The sequence below is a fragment of the Rana temporaria genome, chromosome 11 (genome assembly GCF_905171775.1).
Source record: "Rana temporaria chromosome 11, aRanTem1.1, whole genome shotgun sequence".
NCBI classification, from domain to species: domain Eukaryota; kingdom Metazoa; phylum Chordata; class Amphibia; order Anura; family Ranidae; genus Rana; species Rana temporaria.
In genome coordinates, this window is record NC_053499.1 from 19,872,941 (window position 1) to 19,893,687 (window position 20,747).

Genomic DNA, 20,747 nt, shown 5'->3' on the forward strand with positions numbered 1-20,747 from the left:
TGAAACTAATATATGAGATAGACTCATTACATGCAAATCAAGATAGTTCAAGCCGTGATTTGTCATAATTGGGATGATTATGGCTTACAGCTCATGGAAACCCCAAAGAAACAATCTCAGGAAATGTGAATGTTACATGCAATCAATAAAACAAGGATTGTACATAGAACAATATCGGACCTCTGAAAAGTAAAAGGATGCATATGTACTCAGTACATGGTTTGGGCCCCTCAATGCGGCGTGGCATTGAAGCGATCAGCCTGTAGCACTGCGGAGGTGTTATGGAAGACCAGGATGCTTCAATAGGGGCCTTCAGCTCTAATGCATTGTTCGGTCTCGTGTCATCTTTCTCTTGGCAATGCCCCATAGATTCTCTATGGGGTTCAGGTCAGGCGAGTGTGCTGGCCAATCAAGCACAGTAAACCCACGGTCATTGAACCAGGTTTTGGTGCTTTTGGCAGTGTGGGCAGGTGCCAAGTCCTGCTGGAAAATGAAGTCAGCATCCCATAGAGCTCTAGAACACAGAAAACAAATACTCCTGCGCACGAGTGGATTGTCCAGCAGTCAATGTTCCATGGAAAAAATGCCAAAAACGGTAACGGTGGCCTTGCTGCCCTTCATGGATGGGGAATATCCTAGTAGCAAAAAAGAGAGGGAAGAGAAGAAAAAGGCGCACCAGCCTAGTGTGTTACCGTTGACAATTTAATAGAATAAAAATGTAATAAAAAAACTACTCACAAAGAAAGCAACATAATAGGCTTATCGACAACGATGTAGTGAATACCCCTCGAACCACACTCCAAATGGGGGGGGATGAAGGTGTGTTACTGCCGGCTGACGCGTTTCGAGGCTACAAAGACCTCTTCATCAGAGCCCAGCCTTGGCTGGGCTCTGATGACTGGGCTCTGATGAAGAGGTCTTTGTAGCCTCGAAACGCGTCAGCCGACAGTGACACACCTTCATCCCCCCCATTTGGAGTGTGGTTCGAGGGGTATTCACTACAGCGTTGTCGATAAGCCTATTATGTTGCTTTCTTTGTGAGTAGTTTTTTATTACATTTTTATTCAATTAAATTGTCAACGGTAACACACTAGGCTGGTGCGCCTTTTTCTTCTCTCCCCATAGAGCTCGCCTGCGGAAGGAAGCATGAAGTGCTCCAAAATCTCCTGGAAGACGGCTGTGTTGACCCCGGACTTAATGAAGCACAGTGGACCAACACCAGCAGATGACACGGCTCCCCAAATCAACACAGACTGTGGAAACTTCACACTGGACTTCAAGCATCTTGTAGTGTGTGCCTCTCCATTCTTCCTCCATACTCTGGGTCCTTGGTTTCCAAATCAGATGCAAAATATGCTCTCATCGGAAAAGAGGCCTTTGGACCACTGAACACCAGACCAGGTCTGTTTTTCTTTAGACCAGGTCTGTTTTTCTTTAGCCCCGGTAAGACGCTTCTGACACTCTCCTCTGTAACTCTAAATTGGTAACTTGTAAACCTTTTTAAAGCATCGCCTATGGAGATTTTGATGTACCGAAGTTTGGTGCCATTCTACGAGTGTGCGCAATCTTAAAGCGTGATATCAATTTACTAGGTGTAACATCATCTTTCACATTATACAAAAAATTTTATTTTTATTTTTTTATGCGTTTGAAAAATTCCTGCGCAAATACTGTGTGACAATAAAATTGCAACGGCCGCCATTTTATTGAGTAATTTTCTAGAAAAATAAAAATGATTTTTACATGTAGGAGAGGAATGCCAGAATTGGCCCGGTATGGAAGTGATTAATATGTTTTCTAATTACTATTGTGAAAAAATATGGGTTTATGAGAATTGCACAATTACATTCTGTTTTTATGTAGATTTTACACACTGTCACAATTTTTTTTTTAATTGGAGTTGTACATAATATTTATATAATTATGTAGGCGTTTACTGATACTTTAATGAACTGAATTTCCTGTTCCCATCTCTGTAGGGTAGTATATATATTTTACTATAGAGAATCTGCTAGGGAATCAATCACATTATCACCAGCTTCCTATTGGATTCTCCAAAGGACAGTAAAGTAACATGCAAAATCCGGAATGTTGCTGCACTCCTTGTGCAGTATACTCAAGGCACTCTAAGGCCTCGTACACACGACCGAGTTTCTCGGCAAAAACCAGCAAGAAACTTGCTATGAGATATTTTTTTGCCGAGGAAACCGGTCGTGTGTACATTTTCGTCGAGGAAACTGCCGAGAAACTCGACGAGCCAAAAAGAGAGCAAGTTCTCTATTTCCTCGACGGGAATGGAGAAACTTCCCTTGTCGAGATCCTCGACAGCCTAACAAGGAACTCGATGAGGAAAACGATGTGTTTCCCCCCGTCGAGTTCCTTGGTCATGTGTACGAGGCTTGAGTCCTTGTACACACGACCGGGTTTCTCGGCAAAAACCAGCAAGAAAACTGCTTCTTGCCGTGATTCCCGTTCGTGTGTACGGGGCATTCATGTTTCTCGTCTGGAAATCTGGCCAGAATCTCGACGAGAAAAAAAGAGAACCTGCTCTCCTTTTTCTCGTCGAGATTCTTGACGGCCTGTTTCCCGACGAGAAACCCGAGAGTGTGTATACTTACCTGTCGCCGTGGAAACCCGTGCATGCTCGAAATGACTTTGACGCATGCGCGGTAGCTTCCACGGCATAGGTAGGGTGAAGCAAGATGGCAGCGACGGCATCGAATATGACGAGCGCATGCTCGTCATACGCGATGACGTCACCGCGTTCTTTCCTTTCAAGAGAACCGCGGTTCTTCTGAAATGAAAGTCAGTACACTCCGGCGGCAAGAGTTTCTTGCCAAGAATCTCGTCAGGGAAAACGAGGGATTTTTCCTGACGAGATTCTCGGACGTGTGTACGAGGCCTGAGAGGGAAAACAGGAAGTTCATCTCCCAGCAATGCCCTTGATCACACCAGGACAAGAAGTGATGGGAAATAACCCCAGCAGTAACAGCAATAAAACTAGGCAGGGGATACAATCTTTTCCCCGACTTTTTTGGTTATAATTCGAGATTTTCCTAGCTTGTGACGGAAAATATTGATTATATGAAGACAGGAGGCGAGTATCTTATGCATTAATCCTTCTTTATTAATGCTCACAGCAGAAGTGTAAAACCTTTAACGAATGTAATAAAAAGAAAAAACTGGTAGAACCACACCTCCCAGCAGTCCCATGGCCTAAACCACTCCCATTCCAGTCTCTATAAATGGACTGCTCTCACTAGAATCTTCCTCTTTCTTTGCGTGAGTAGGAGGTGTCGTTTCTTATTCTCCGATTACCGACTCTTCGGCCAGTCAGCCCGCGATTTGTAACCGAAGACCTTCAAAGGAGGAATGTCGTAAGACCCGACTGTGTCGCCCCACAGTACTTGTTGATTGAACCGAACAGGGGAACATCACCCTAACCATAGGTCAACCGAACGAACGACTCCGGGTAAACGAAAAGTCAGTAGCCTGAAATAGAAGACCCAAAACATGAAAGGGTTGGGAAGGGAGGGAAGATACTCGCCTCCTGTCTTCATATAATCAATATTTTCCGTCACAAGCTAGGAAAATCTCGAATTATACATCAGACAGGAGGCTCATATCTTATGCAAGTTCAAAGCTAACACAGCATAAATGTATATACCAAGAAAAGGTCAAAACAGTACATAGCAATCAAACATCATAAAACAGACATGGCAACATGATCCTCCGGTCTGAAATAGAAAAAAACGGAAGACTGATTCAGAGGACCAGTCAGCCGCCATTAATAGCTCAGAGAGTGAGCCTCCGGTCGCCATCACCTTGGTAGCCATGGCCCCTCTGACCGAGTGTGCTCCAAATAGCGTGATGTCTATACCCGCCAACGCCATGGTGGACCTAACCCAGCGCGCTAGAGTGGCGGTTGTGACCGGATGATAAGGTCTGATGTAAGAAACTAATAGTTGGGAGGAATCCGGACTACGTAGATCCACGGTGCTAGCTTCGTATGCTTGTAGGCATCTAACCACACAGAGTCGTGGATGTGAAGGGAAGAAGGGATAAAAGACCGAGTGTAGGCCGGTCTTTGTCCTGCGGACTATCGTGAACTTGACGCCTTGAGGTGAAAATTGTCGCCTAGAGATGTCCAAGGCTCTAACGTCGGAAACGCGCTTTATAGAAATCAGACAAAGCAGGATGGTAAGTTTGAATGACAGCATCTTAAGAGACAGCGACTCATTGTCTTCCCAGCTCGAGAGCATGGCAAGGACCCTGGAAACGTCCCAAGTGGACTGATACTTAGGCCGCGGGGGTCGTTTGAACCTGATACCTCGCAGGAGTCTGCAGATCAGGGGGTGTTTGCCGACAGGCCTGGAATCCACTGGACAGTGATAGGCCGATATGGCCGACCTGTAAACATTGATGGAACTGTAAGCCTTGCCAGAGGCAAAAGACTCCGCCAAGTAGTTCGCAATGATGGTTATAGGGGCATGCAAGGGATCAGCTTGCCGTTGGTCACACCAACGTACCCAAAGCAGCCAGGCTGATCGGTATGCCGACCGAGTCCCCGGGGCCCAGGCCATGGTGAGGAGGTCTCTAGCCGAGCTTGAAAGGCCGTCACCCGGGTCTGGCATCCAGAGACCAGCCATGCTAGGAGCAGTAGGTTGCCTTCTTCCACTAAGGGGTGAATGCCCTTGGTCGGGTGTAACAGAATCCGAGGGAACTGGGGAAGGACTCTGGGGTGGTCGACGATCGAGTCCAGCAGCAGAGGGAACCAAGGTTGAGCTGGCCACCACGGTGTGATCAGAACCACCGTTGCTCCCTGATTGGCGATTTGCCGAAGGACCCTGGGGATCATTGAGAAGGGGGGAAACGCATAATGCGTGCCCCCTGTCCAGGAGTGGCGGAAAGCGTCCACTGCCGAGGACCCTGGGTCCGGTCTCCAACTGAAGAAGTGGGGTAGTTGGTGGTTGAGGCGGGAGGCGAAAAGGTCTATGCCCAAAGGTCCCCAAAGTAAATTTATCTGGGTGAAAACCGAACGGTCCAAGCCCCAGTCGCTGGAGTCTACCAGATATCGAGAGTTCCAGTCTGCTACTGTGTTGGAGACCCCCGGGATGTATTCCGCTAGCAGAGAGATGTCTCGAGACAGACAGAAATGCCAGATCTCCGCGGAGATGTCCGCTAGAATCTTGGATCTGGTACCTCCCAGGCGGTTGATGTATTGAACCGCTGAAATATTGTCCATGCGTAATAATACGCAACAGTTGGTCCGTGTTGTCAGGAAACTCTGAATGGCGAACAGAGCCGCTGAGAGTTCCAAAGCGTTGATATGTAACAGGGATTCCTCCCTGGACCAGATCCCTCCTGTGGACAGTAGCCCCAAGCGGGCGCCCCAGCCATGTCGGCTCGCGTCCGATTCGATGACAACATCTGGTTGTGCGTTGAAAATTGTCCGGCCGTTCCACTCGGTGGCGTGGCGGAGCCACCAGCGTAACTCGACCTGAGCTTCTGGGGATATGGACACTTCGTCCGCGTAGCGGAGGCCCCGTCGCAGGTGTAAGATTTTTAACCTCTGTAGGGCCCTGTAATGTAAGGGAGCCGGGAAGATGGCCTGTATGGATGCAGCTAGTAGGCCGACTATGCGTGCTAGAATGCGTAGGGATAAGAAACCCTTGCGCAGAACCGCCCTGATCTCTTTTCGGATTAGAGCCAATTTCTCGCTGGGGAGTCGCAGGATAGCGAGTTGGGTGTCTATAGAGAAACCCAGGAATTCCATCTCCTGTGCAGGGACGAGAACCGATTTTTCTCGGTTGATTACAAAGCCCAGGCTTTGTAACAGGTCGATGGTCCAGTTCATGTGACGATACGCCAGATTTCTGGAATAAGTCATTATGAGAAGATCGTCCAGGTAAATGATCAGACGAACACCCCTGCTCCTCAGAGCTGCCACGACCGGTTTCAGAAGCTTGGTAAAGCACCACGGGGCTGAGGACAGGCCGAACGGTAGGCACGTAAACTGCCAGATGCGACCCCACCATCTGAAGCGGAGGAGGTGTTGAGACTCTGGATGCATGGGAACCGTGAGGTAGGCGTCCTTCAGGTCTACCTTCACCAACCAGTCTCCTGGGGTGAGTAGGTCCCGGAGGCAGTGGATGCCTTCCATTTTGAAATGCCGATAGGCGACATGTTGGTTCAAGTCCCGGAGATTTATGACCGGGCGATAACCCCCCCCCTTCTTCTTGACCAGGAAGAGGTTGCTGAGGAAACCCGGGGAAGGGGTGACGACTTCGGTGACCGCATGTTTGGCTAACAATTCTCGAAGTTCGGTGTCTATAAGGGTCACATTTTGTTCTGAAAAATGGATAGGGGGAGGTATTATCCCCAGAGTCGGTGGGGAGACCAGGTCTATCTGGAAACCCGTTACCGTGTTCAGAACCCAGGGATCTGCCGTAATCGCAGACCAGGCGTGCGTAAAAAACATTAGGCGGCCTCCCACCGGTATGAGGGGAAAGGGAATGAGAATGGTACTCACCGGAATACGGGCGTGAACGAGGGTATCCTCTTTGGCCGCGTCCTCTCCAGGGTCTTCCACGGGGGGGGAAGAATGGTGCCGGTTGCGCGGTGGTGGTATAGTGGACGGGAGCCTGGTTATAGTGTGTCTGGGCAGAAGACCTCTGGAAGGGTCTGCCCGTGTTGTATCGGCCGGCAGAACGGCCCCTGTTTCTGCCGGCCCGGGGAAAAACTCTGGTATTATTGGTTTTCTTCAGAGATGTTTGAGCCTTGTCCAGGCTGTTGAACATTCCAACAAATTTATTAATGTCCTTTATTAAGGACTCGCCAAAAAGCATGCCCTCTGCCGAGGGGCCTGGCTCGGACTCTGCTAAGTGGGCCAGTTGCGGGTCGAGGCGCATGAGAATTGAGCGTCTGCGCTCGACTGAACAGGCGGTGTTGGCGTTGCCCGTAAGGCATATGGCTCTTTGGGCCCAACCGCGCAGTTGATTTAGGTCAACCCCTTGGCCAGTTGTTGCGGATTGTTCCGCCAGATTCAGAATTTTTGTCAGGGGGCCAAACAGGTCCAGGATACGATCCTGGATATTATTGAAGGACCGATCGATCCCTTTCTTAGGCATCTTTCCTGTTTTAATCAGGTATTTCATCAGTATAGGGTCCACTGTAGGTGTGACAACCGCTTTCATAGGGATATGCGGGCGGGGGCACTCCGCTCTAAGTTTGTTGCGATTGGATTTATCCAATGGTCTCCGTGCCCAGAGCTCTACATACTGGGACACATGGGGCAGGGGAGACCAGTCCCCTGAGCGGGGATGTGAGATAGTGTCAGGATTGAAAAGAGGTTCCCCCGTGGCGTCTAATACGTCTTTGCCCAGTTTGTCAGGGTTGGCATCCGGGAGGATTGCCGAAGCCCCCGCATCCTCTTCCTCATAATAATCATCAGACCCTGAGACCTCTGATTTATCCGACTCGGCGGATGAATCGTCATCTGACTCTATGATGTAAGAGTCTGGTTTGGCTCTCTTAGCGGAACCATGCCTTTTTGTTGACTCTCTGAGGCTCAGAGGTTGAAAAGGGTCTGTAGGATGCGTGGGGTGGCAGTCCGTGGAAGGATCTGCTCGTAGCATATTGTTAGCTTCCCCTGCCGGGGAGTCATAAACCGTTACCACGTTCTTCCTTTTAAAGGAAGATTTTCCCTTCTTTGTGGCCGGTTCTGTGCCGGGTGGTACGGACACAGGGGGATAGTTGGATTGAGAAGCCCCAGAAGCGGTAGTTACTGCTAGTGCTGCTTGGACAGACTGGTTAATGATGTCCTGTAATTGGGAAGTACTGAGAAGATGAGTAGGTTCCAGGATTAATTCCTGCCCTGTGGGGGAGGGGGAGCCCTCTTCAGTCATGGTGATGAAGGAGAGAGACCGCGGTGCAAGGGTTAATGATGCACAGAAATTTTGCAGATGTCTGAAAAATAATGTGTATATATATATATGGCAGGTATCACCTAAAGGTTCTGGGGCGGTAGGATGTGGGCACAGGATAAGGATGGGAATTAAATTCCCAGGAGAAAATGCGGTGACAGAACTATACCAGGCTCTCCCTCCGGTCACCAGCGCCGACTGACACGCGACGGGAGGAGAGCCTGTAAGTGAGAGCGCTCTGGGGGCGAAGTCTCGCGAGACTACGGCCCCCAGGCGTCTATTGGTTGGAAGGTGTGAGAGAGCACGTCTCCCGAGTCCAGAGCGCGAAGCGATAGGACGGCGGGGGCGGCTCTGCAGAAGTGGAGTGAGGGGAGGCTCCGCCTACCTGGCGACGCACGTACGTCCTATGGAGGGGAGAGAAGGGGAAGATTGCCCGAGATGGCGCGCCGCATGGGAGAAAGGAAAGAGAGGGAGGGGTGCGCAGATCGCTGACAGATCTGACAATCAGCGGTGTCAGCGGAACGGAGGTAAGGAAAAAATATATAGAGGCACAGAAAAGTGCTAAGGATAAAGTAGGTGTAAGGTAAAGTACATTAAAAAATAAAAGAGCTTGGAAGAAAGCTTAGGTATCAAGGAGATATGGGATCTCTTCAAAATCGCACCACAAAAGACATAGAAATATATATAATATAAATATATAAGTAATATCAATATCTAAAAATCCATGTATACTTATCTATGCTCCGCCGTGAGCAGAAAGAAAGAGGAAGATTCTAGTGAGAGCAGTCCATTTATAGAGACTGGAATGGGAGTGGTTTAGGCCATGGGACTGCTGGGAGGTGTGGTTCTACCAGTTTTTTCTTTTTATTACATTCGTTAAAGGTTTTACACTTCTGCTGTGAGCATTAATAAAGAAGGATTAATGCATAAGATATGAGCCTCCTGTCTGATGTATAATTCTATTCCAAAGGTAAAGAGCTAGCACCCTGTTGTAATGTATGTATGATTATGGTGACATCCTAATAGTTGCATCATTTTTTTTTTTTAAACACATAACATTTCTATACATGAACAAACCAATAATCAGGCAGGTGTGTCTACCAGAGATTTTTATGAGCACAAATGTCTAAATGGTGCTGAGTACATGCATTACTCATAAATCTCCTATATGAAAGTTATGTATGAAACTAATGGCTCATTGTCCAGTATACTTGGAAGACTTTTGATAGGTGAATGGCTCATTGACTAGTCCTCTTTGAAGGATTTAATCTGCAGGAAGCTGTCAGGTCGTCTCACAAAGACCAGCTAACAATTTGCCTGATTAAATTGGTATTCAGATGCTCAGCAATCAGACTGCAATTCATATACTAATGCAAATCCATAATGCAAAGCTCCAGTTTATATTTTTTGAGGAGATATTGGGTACAGTTTTTTTTTTGCAGTTGGTAAAAGATTGTATGAATATTTTTGAGTAAAAAGAGATCTTGGTAACATTTTCAAAAATTACAATATCTGCCATGAGCTTTGGTAGTGAATATTTTTTTACTTTAAAGTGGATGTAAACCCATTTTTTTTTTATGTCACAATGTAGAGTATAAGATTTCCTATCATCTGTGCCCAGTCTTGCCACACAGAGTTAATCCATCTCTGAGCAATCCTCTTTTCATTACCAAAAGCGGTAACCCCGAGCCAGACTCGGGATCGCCTCGCAGCAGCCACAGGCATGGTTTACTTACCTTGTCCCAGGATCCTGCGATGCCGCCGTGCTGTGTGATCAAGCGGTGTCTCCTCGCTCGATTCACAGTGTCCCTGTGTGCCGCCGAGCTCCGTTCCCTGCGACGTTACGACGCACGAGGGCAGAGAACGGCGCCAAATTAAAAAAAGTTAATAAACACAATACATACAGTATACTGTAATCTTATAGATTACAGTACTGTATGTAAAAAATACACACCCCCTTTGTCCCTAGTGGTCTGCCCAGTGCCCTACATGTACTTTTATATAATAAAAACTGTTCTTTCTGCCTGGAAACTGGAGATTGTCCATAGCAACCAAAAAGTGTCCCTTTATGTCAAAAGTGATTTTAGAGCCGATAGAAAACAGCGATAATAAATTATAATCACTTGCAGAATTGAGCAATAGCGATTTGTGGGGAAATTCGTAAAAAAAAATGTGCTGCAGCCACAAGCCAAACCCTTGGCTTGTGTTTGTGACACAGCCTCATTGACTCGAATGGCCAGGTATGACAGGGGGTGCTGCCTGTCAGCTCTGCATTTCACAGTACAATCTCTGGTTGTAACTTAGAAATTAGTGGGGTGGCCAGGGAGCCATAGCACTGTGGCTTAGCCGCCAGTTTTTACTGACCCTCAGGCACCCATGTGAAAGAGGCCTCAGGCTGGGTTCACACTACTGTATTGTGAATTGGACTTGGGTTACCCCACATCCAGTTTGCATAGCAGGAGATTGTGGCCGGCTCCCTATCGAGCCAGTTTACACATCTCCGGAGAAGCTCAGGTGCGAATTGCACAGGAGTCCTAAGCGTCTTCAGGTCCATTTCAGGTCCGAATTCAGACAAAAATTTGGTCTGAAATCGGACCTAAAACGGTGAATGGAGACGCACCGGACCCCTGCTGTGAGCCGCTCCGTGCTCTAGTGTCAACCCAGCCTGAATGTGACCTAAATAAAAATAGTTTCAAACCTCTACTTTGATTAAAGTAGATGTATTCTTTATTTTTGACATTGAACAATTTATGATTATATGTAATATTCATCTTTACACTCTGTGGGCTAGATTCACATACATTTAGGTGGGCGTAGCGTATCTCCTATACGCTACGCCGCTGTAACTTTGAGAGGCGAGTATGGTATTCTTAAAGATTTTGCACCCAAAGTTATGGTGGCGTAGCGTATTAGGGCCGACGTAAGCCCGCCTAATTCAAATGTTGAAGCTGTGGGCGTGTTTTATGTATATTAAGTGTGACCCCACGTAAATGACGTTTCGATCGAACCGTGCATGCGCCGTCCGTGGACGTATCCCAGTGCGCATGCTCCAAATGACGTCGGCAAATTGTCAATGCTTTCGACGTGAACGTAAATTACGGCCAGCCCCATTCAGGGACGAGTTACACAAACGACGTAAAACTTGAAAAATTCTACGTGGTTCCGAAGTCCATACTTAACATTGGCTGCGCCATCTTTTTGGTGGTTTATCTTTACGCCTGAACACCCCTTACGTAAACGGCGTATCTTTACTGCGACGGCCGGGCGTACGTTCGTGAATAGGCGTATCTAGCTTATTTACATATTATAGGCGTAAATCAGCGTACACGCCCCTAGCGGCCAGCGTAAATATGCAGTTACGATACGACGGCGTATGAGACTTACTTAGCAATATTTAAGCGTATCTCAGTTTGAGAATACGTTTAAATATACGACGGCGGGGATTCAGACTTATGACGGCGTATCTACTGATACGCCCGTCGTAAGTCTACCTGAATCTGGCCCTGTAACTTCAACTTTTTCACCGTCAATATTAAACCCGGCAATGTTCTGCTCTGGAGTGCTCTGATGAGCTATTGTTTTTATAAATTCTGAATTCACAGAAATATCCATGTTTATTGCTGTCCCCTTGACTGGACTCCTCTGGGAGCTGTTCACACATCCTTGTCTTTCATATGTTTAAAGATTGGGGTTGTAGAGGGTAATCTCTTAAAATTCATCACATCTGATGTCTGAGCTGTCACTTTTCTCATTCGCAGCTTTTGATTGTTAGAGCATAGAAGGCTGTGCGGAGGTAAATGAAATGGGCATTCTGTGTCTTTCATTATAGTCTTTTGGGATTCACATCCTGCACATTTTACAATTTAGTATAAGAGCCACTTAAAATAAAAAAAAGGGGTTAAATTACTGCTGCTTGTAGCCTTTCTACCCAGTATTATACCCGTGTGAGGACCATGTTTTTGCCTGTACAGTTGTTCCATGCATCCGTGTGCAGATAGTCCCATTCATGTCAATCGGGAAGCCGGCTCTGCTTCCCCCCCCCCCCCCCGTGTTGAGGGCATGGTATGGTTCAGGAGGGGGTACTCGCTCTTCTCCTCCCTTTCCTGACCTGTTGGGCGGCATGCTCAAGTTAAGTATGGTATGGTATGTTTTTTTCCAGTTTATATTTTTTGAGGAGATATTGGGTACAGTTTTTTTTTTGCAGTTGGTAAAAGATTGTATGAATATTTTTGAGTAAAAAGAGATCTTGGTAACATTTTCAAAAATTACAATATCTGCCATGAGCTTTGGTAGTGAATATTTTTTTACTTTAAAGTGGATGTAAACCCATTTTTTTTTTATGTCACAATGTAGAGTATAAGATTTCCTATCATCTGTGCCCAGTCTTGCCACACAGAGTTAATCCATCTCTGAGCAATCCTCTTTTCATTACCAAAAGCGGTAACCCCGAGCCAGACTCGGGATCGCCTCGCAGCAGCCACAGGCATGGTTTACTTACCTTGTCCCAGGATCCTGCGATGCCGCCGTGCTGTGTGATCAAGCGGTGTCTCCTCGCTCGATTCACAGTGTCCCTGTGTGCCGCCGAGCTCCGTTCCCTGCGACGTTACGACGCACGAGGGCAGAGAACGGCGCCAAATTAAAAAAAGTTAATAAACACAATACATACAGTATACTGTAATCTTATAGATTACAGTACTGTATGTAAAAAATACACACCCCCTTTGTCCCTAGTGGTCTGCCCAGTGCCCTACATGTACTTTTATATAATAAAAACTGTTCTTTCTGCCTGGAAACTGGAGATTGTCCATAGCAACCAAAAAGTGTCCCTTTATGTCAAAAGTGATTTTAGAGCCGATAGAAAACAGCGATAATAAATTATAATCACTTGCAGAATTGAGCAATAGCGATTTGTGGGGAAATTCGTAAAAAAAAATGTGCTGCAGCCACAAGCCAAACCCTTGGCTTGTGTTTGTGACACAGCCTCATTGACTCGAATGGCCAGGTATGACAGGGGGTGCTGCCTGTCAGCTCTGCATTTCACAGTACAATCTCTGGTTGTAACTTAGAAATTAGTGGGGTGGCCAGGGAGCCATAGCACTGTGGCTTAGCCGCCAGTTTTTACTGACCCTCAGGCACCCATGTGAAAGAGGCCTCAGGCTGGGTTCACACTACTGTATTGTGAATTGGACTTGGGTTACCCCACATCCAGTTTGCATAGCAGGAGATTGTGGCCGGCTCCCTATCGAGCCAGTTTACACATCTCCGGAGAAGCTCAGGTCCCCTTGACTGGACTCCTCTGGGAGCTGTTCACACATCCTTGTCTTTCATATGTTTAAAGATTGGGGTTGTAGAGGGTAATCTCTTAAAATTCATCACATCTGATGTCTGAGCTGTCACTTTTCTCATTCGCAGCTTTTGATTGTTAGAGCATAGAAGGCTGTGCGGAGGTAAATGAAATGGGCATTCTGTGTCTTTCATTATAGTCTTTTGGGATTCACATCCTGCACATTTTACAATTTAGTATAAGAGCCACTTAAAATAAAAAAAAGGGGTTAAATTACTGCTGCTTGTAGCCTTTCTACCCAGTATTATACCCGTGTGAGGACCATGTTTTTGCCTGTACAGTTGTTCCATGCATCCGTGTGCAGATAGTCCCATTCATGTCAATCGGGAAGCCGGCTCTGCTTCCCCCCCCCCCCCCGTGTTGAGGGCATGGTATGGTTCAGGAGGGGGTACTCGCTCTTCTCCTCCCTTTCCTGACCTGTTGGGCGGCATGCTCAAGTTAAGTATGGTATGGTATGTTTTTTTGGGGGGACCCTACACCTTTTTTTTATTTTTTGGTGTGCGGGGGTCCCCTCTGAATCCATACTAGATCCGAAGGGCCTGGTATGGACCTGGGGGGGGACCCCATGCCGGTTTTTTTGGTTTTACATTCAGCTGTCAGCGGGGAACCCTGCTGACAGCTGATGACTCAGGCCTCGTACACCCGACCGAGGAACACGACGGGCGAAACACATTGTTTTCCTCGTCGAGTTCCTTGTTAGGCTGTCGAGGATCTCGACGAGCCAAATTTCTCCATTGCCGTCGAGGAAAAAGAAGACATGCTCTTTTTTTTTGGCTCGACAGGATCCTCGACAGTTTCCTCGTCGAAAAATGTACACACGACCGGTTTCCTCGGCAAAAAAAAAAAAAATCCCAGCAAGTTTCTTGCTGGTTTTTGCCGAGAAACTCGGTCGTGTGTACGAGGCCTCATTGGTTGTTTAGGCCCCTTGCACACTGGGGCGTTTTTCATGCGGTACAGCGCTAAAAATAGCGCTGCTATACCGCATGAAAAATCATGCCCTGTAGTGTTCAATGTGAAAGCCCGAAGGCTTTCACATTAAAGCGGTTAGCTAGCAGGAGCGCACCAAAAGTCCTGCTAGCCGCATCTTTACCGCGGTATAGGAGCGGTGTGTTCACCGATCCTATTCCACGCCTTCCCATTGAAATCAATGGGAAAGCGCGGTAATACCGCCCGCAACGGGCGGTATTAACCCTTTTTCGGCCGCTAGCGGGGGTTAAAACCTCACCGCTAGCGCCCGAATATCGCGGTAAATAAGACTGTATAGCCGCGCTACAAATAGCGCGGCTATACCGTCACCGCGGCTGCACGCCTCAGTGTGAAAGCAGCCTTAGGACACAGCGGCCGGCTTCCTAGCCCCCTCCTTATCGCCCAGCTATGTACAGTGTTTTTACAGTGCGTTTTAAGAAAAGAAAAAACGTAAAATGCCTCAAAACTGCATGCAAAAACGCATAAAACTTTCGGATTTAAAAATGCAAAATTCACTTCAAGCGTACAGGTAACCGCTGAGCTGGATGTTGGAGATCCTGCAGATAAAAAGTATTATTTGTAATTTTACATTGTTTGCATTCCTCTGGTCCTTCAGTGAGTGTTTACTAAATAGAGCTTTTACGAGTCGCTGAAAGTTTAGTGTTGTGCTCTTTGCAGCACGCTGGGAAGGTAACCAACATATATCACATGCTGTGTTTCCTATCAACAGTCCTGTTTATAGTGAAAGTGGCCTGGGAGATGGATACATTGTTATACCAAGTGACAGCTGCTTGTTTTTAGTATCAGAAGAAGGACCAAAGCTAAATGTTTCAACTTACTGAGAAGTATCAAGAAGTAATACTGCCTGAAACACCATCACATTGTTATGTAATGCGTTTTGTCATTTAAAACTTGCTTTTACTTTTAACTCAGAGAATACATTGGGGCAGATCCACAGAGCGAGTACGCCGGCGTATCTACTGATACGCCAGTGTACTTTCAAATTTCCCGCGTCGTATCTTTAGTTTGAATCCTCAAACCAAGATACGACGGCATCTGGGTTAGATCCGACAGGCGTATGGCTTCGTACGCCTTCGGATCGTAGATGCAATACTTCAGCGTCCGCTGGGTGGAGTTCTCGTCGTTTTCCGCGTCGAGTATGCAAATTAGCTATTTCCGACGATCCACGAACGTAGGCGCGGCTGTCGCATTCTCTTATGTCGTCTCTAGTCGGCTTTTTCCGGCGTATAGTTAAAGCTGCTTTTTTGCGGCGTATAGTTAGACTTGCCATGTTAAGTATGGCCGTCGTTCCCGCGTTTATTTTGAATTTTTTTTTTTTTTTGCGTAAGTCGTCCGTGAATCGGGATGGACGTAATTCACGTCTAAGTTAAAAAAAATGACGTCCTTGCGACGTCATTTAGCGCAATGCACGGCGGGAAATTTAGGGACGGCGCATGCGCAGTTCGTTCGGCGCAGGGACGCGCTTCATTTAAATGAAACACGCCCCCCTACTTGCCGATTTGAATTAGGCGCCCTTACGCCGCAAGAGATACTCTACACCGCCGTAACTTACGGCGCAAATTCTTTCTGGATTCGAAGCAACAAAAAGTAAGTTACAGCGGCGTAGCGTATCTCCCATACGTTGTGGATCTGCCCCATTATGTTTAATACAATTATCCTTCTTCCTACATAATGCCCCGTACACACGATCCGAAAATCGGACGACAGATCTAGTCTGACTAGACGCTGACTAGTCGCAAGTAGAAATTGGATTGGTAACTGGTTACTAAAGTCACAAAAATTCTCGTACGTCAGAAAAAAAAAATCGGAAGTTATGTCATGTGTTGTAGTGTATTTATATTTTATTTTCAGACGACAACTGTACTGATTAAATGAAAATCGTACAATCTGGTATCATACAAGGATTTTTTTTTCGTGCATGTCCAATAAAATAATATCGTGATCGGCTCACAAAAGCTCTGTACCAACCATCCGATTATCGTACGATGGCATCGAAAGCGGTATATTCCGTCTGATTTTCGGATCGTGTGTACAGGGCATTAGCCTTCATAGGCTGTGTCTCATTTCATTTATTTATCACGTTTTTTTAATAGGTTCACACATACAAAAAAAATAGTGTTCAGCATTGATTCTTTTTTTTTTTTAAAAAAGCCTTTCATGAGATATATACAATAGCAGCTTCATATTGGGTTTTGATGGAGAGGGATCTGTTGCTTTTTTTTTTTCTTTTTTTACACAATGTCCCTAGTGGGGGAATTGACCTTCACTTCCTGTCTCTTTCAACAGGTGTCAGAACAGGAAGTGCAGGAAACTCTCCCCAACAGGTATACAGACTTTATACTTTAACCCAAAGAAGATTTTAAGGCCTTATTTACATGTGGGGACCATGTTTACCCGTACGGTCATGCACAGGTGTTTTGCACAGCGGGGCAATGTGAAGCCGCCATAAAGCTTAAAGCGGGGGTTCACCCTATCGACGGGAAAAAAAATAATTTTTTTTCTTTTACCTTTAAATCAGGCATTGTAGCGCGAGCTACAGTATGCCTGTCCCGAATTTTTTCCCCCCATACTCACCTTGTAGTCGTCCATCGAAGATACCGGGGAATGGGCGTGCCTCTGGAGACGGAGGATGATTGACGGCCAGCTCTGGCGCGTCACGCTTCTCCGGAAATAGCCGAAATAGGCTTGGTCTTCACGACGCGTGCGCATAGCCTGTGCGCACGCGCCGTGAAGAGCCGAGACCTACTCCGGCTGTCTTCGGGGAGAGTGACGTGCCAGGGCCGGCCGTCAATCATCCTCCCTCTCCATAGGCACGCCCATTCCCCGCGGGAGCCGAAATCTACGATGGACGACTACGAGGTGAGTACGGGGTTAAAAAAATCGGGACAGGCATACTGTAGCTCGCGCTACAATGCCTGTCTCGATGGTAAAATCAAGTACGAGAGGGTGAACTACCGCTTTAACTCCGGCTGACTGTTTTAGGCCCTCTGGTAGTAATATGTGGTTGGTTTCATGTAAATAAATAAACAAAATGTAAAAATTATATTTCAAATACTGTAAGGTATCTACTCTTTTTAGTTAGCAAAATTCAATATTTGTGGCTAGGGGTTACCAGTAATTGTTTAAAGTGGTAGTAAACGCTGTACTACCACTTTTACCTACAGGTAAGCCTATAATAATGCCGCGTACACACGGTCATTTTTCGGCATGAAAAAAAACAACGTTTTTCCAACTTCATCATTAAAAACGACGTTGCCCACACACCATCGTTTTTGTAAAATGATGAACAAAGCGCGGTCACGTACAACACGTATGACGGCACTCTAAAGGGGAAGTTCTATTCTCCTTTTGGGCTGCTTTTTCCTTGTTAGTAAAAGATGATTTGCGCTTTTTTGTCTGTTACAGCATGATGAATGTGCTTACTCCATTACGAATGGTAGTTTTACCAGAACAAGCGCTCCCGTCTCATAAATCGCTTCTGGGCATGCGCGGGTTTAAAACGTCGTTTTAGCCCACACACGATCATTTTTTACAACCCGAAAAACGTCATTTTAAAAAACGACGTTAAAAAATGCAGCATGTCCGGATTTTTTTTTTGTCGTTTTTCAAAAGCCGAAAAACAATGTGAAGCCCACACACGATCATTTTAAATGACGTTTTTAAAAACATTGTTTTTTTTCATGCCGAAAAACGACCGTGTGTACGCGGCATTAGGCTTACCTGTAGGTAAAAAGAGCAATGAGCCGCCGACTGCAGCGACGCAATGCGCAGGGGGGTTCCTCGGCTAAAGGCCCAGCAGCCGCCGGACCTTGCTGGAAAGAAGTGACGACATCGCCGCTTCAGCCACTCACAACGCTGGAGCGGCGATACCCGGAAGACACGCCGAGGCAAGGTGACATCTCCCTCGGCGTGGACCAGGTAAGTTCCCCACGTCTCGCTCCAAGGTAAGTATTTCAAAAAGAGCTAGTATGCGGTGCATACAAGCTCATTATGCCAGTTGCCTGGAAAAAAAACAAAAGCTGCTATGGTTTACTACCGCTTTAAAGTGTTTGTAATTGTACAATATCTTGTAACTTTAATAAATATTATTGAAATTTGATCTTTATATGTTGTCTCTCTGCAGCTCTTTATGGTGAAATCCGCAGAACATGCCGCGTAGTCCCACTTCCAGTGAAGATGAGATGGCGCAGAGCTTTTCAGACTATTCAATGGAGTCCGAATCTGACAGCTCAAAGGAGGAGACCATCTATGACACCATCAGGGCAACGGCCGAACGTCCAACCAGCAGGCTGGAGGATATTCAGACCAACACCATGGTCATCAGGATTGTAATCCCAGACCTGCAGCAAACAGTGAGTGCTAGTTCAGGAGGAGACTCAATTCTTGTTTTAGGCCTGGTTCACTCCTATGCTTTTCTCAGTTTTGCATGAATGCAGTATAGTTCTTTAACATGGTTTTCTATGAGTCACATTCACATCTGTGTGTTTTCCACCGTTATGTTTTTTTTTCATGGGTACTGTTACTGCGATTGCCAGTAATAGATGTGGGCGGTGGAGAAGTTTTTGTTTCACCTGTGGTGTTTATATTGGTCCATCAGTGCACCAACACCTTTGCAGCCATTGTGCTACATGCTGGGTGTTTGGTGTGCTCCTGTACCTTTTAAGGAGGGGTGGCTCCCCTTCAGTCCACCTACCCCTATCTATCCATTAGAATGCATGTGCCTCCACTGTGGGGACGCTCATTGTTTAGTGTTAGGACCACAGATTACAGGGTGCCTGTGGCTCACGCATGCGTTTGCAAATGTGTGCGGACAAAACCCCTGTTTTTAACGCATACTGTTAGACAGGTTCATTTGGTTGTTCAGCAGACTGGTCGGTAAAGGAGGCTTGGTTTTTCCCTGGGCATTCCCCAGGTTTTGTTGTTATCCATCCTCATCAGGGCTGGTCCCTCGCCAGTTTTTGGGTCTGTGGCCCCCGGAATGTTTTTTATATGAAGCTGGCTATGACCCCTTGTACTCCTTCACTCACCTCCCCCACAAAAAAAATGTCCAAATGTGATAGGGGAGGAGGTGGAAAAGCGGAACTTCCCATTTTGGGTGATCTTGTTCTGATATACTGTTAAACTCATAAATTACTTTAAACTTTGACAATTTTATCTCAACAAATGATAAAAAAAAAACACATAGGTTACTTTCCATGAAAATCACATGTCAAAATGATCAGTAGATTTACAATCATTTGACTTTCCCTGTAAGGATTGACCTAGCTTCCCTTTCCCTTTAAATGTTTATGTGTGCGGGAATGGGTCCAAGCTTATCATAAACTGCCTATATCTTTGTATATACTGATTGCTCTGACATGTGGTTTTCACAGTGGGTAAGGATTATCTATGGTAGCTCATTTTGAACTATTCAGGTTTTTGAAAGATTTTCTTTAAAGTGATTCATGTCATTCCTCATGTCATCATGTATAACAGTACCCGTGCAGAGAGGCTACTGTAAGCTCTTTTTGCTCTTGTGCTTCTTTCTCCTCTCATAGCCCCCAAACCACTTTCAGAATGTTCGTCTCTCTTCACTCTGGGTAGAATGACATCAACTTCAATTTACGCAGCGCTTTACCTATCTATTGTACATTCACATCGGTCCGTGTTCTCAAGGAGCTTACAATCTAAAGTCCCTAATTTGCATTCATACATATACATACTAGGGCCAATTTAGACCTTAGGTGGATTGCTGCAACAGGGAGGAGAAATATGGATGAGAGTGGGGAGAAATATGGATGAGGGTGGGGGGAAATATGGATGAGAGTGGGGGGAAATATGGATGAGGGTGGGGGGAAATGTGGATGAGGGTGGGGGTAAATATGGATGAGGGTGGGGGGAAATTTGAATGAGGGTGGGGGGAAATATGGATGAGGGTGGGAGGAAATATGGATGAGGGTGGCGGGAAATATGGATGAGGGTGGGGGGAAAATATGGATAAGGGTGGGGGGAAAATATGGATGGGGGTGGGGGGAAATATGGATGAGGGTGGGAGGAAATATGGATGAATGTGGGAGAAATATGGATGAGGGTGGGGAGAAATATAGATGAGGGTGGGGGGGAAATATGGATGAGGGTGGGGGGGAAATATGGATGAGGGTGGGGGGGAAATATGGATGAGGGTGGGGGGAAATATGGATGAGGGTGGGGGGGGAAATATGGATGAGGGTGGGAGGAAATATGGATGAGTGTGGGGGGAAATATGGATGAGGGTGGGGAGAAATATGGATGAGGGTGGGGGGAAATATGGATGAGGGTGGGGAGAAATATGGATGAGGGTGGGGAGAAATATGGATGAGGGTGGGGAGAAATATAGATGAGGGTGGGGGGGAAATATGGATGAGGGTGGGGGGAAATATGGATGAGGGTGGGAGGAAATATGGATGAGGGTGGGGGGAAATATGGATGAGGGTGGGGGGAAATATGGATGAGGGTGGGGGGAAATATGGATG

The 20,747-nt window shown here is 46.5% G+C and overlaps 1 protein-coding gene across 4 annotated transcripts in view; it reads left to right on the forward strand.

Annotated features, from left to right (window-relative positions):
* Positions 1-20,747, forward strand: part of SHANK2 (SH3 and multiple ankyrin repeat domains 2) — a 530,251-nt gene that overhangs the window by 13,400 nt on the left and 496,104 nt on the right. For 3 of the 4 annotated variants that reach the window (XM_040328117.1, XM_040328115.1, XM_040328116.1), the window contains exon 2: positions 18,380-18,608. In XM_040328117.1, the coding sequence (XP_040184051.1) occupies positions 18,405-18,608 (204 nt within the window). In that variant the 5' untranslated portion in view covers positions 18,380-18,404. Of the gene's footprint in view, positions 1-16,542; positions 16,581-18,379; positions 18,609-20,747 lie in introns of all 4 variants that reach the window. The other variant, XM_040328114.1, reaches the window with a different exon arrangement.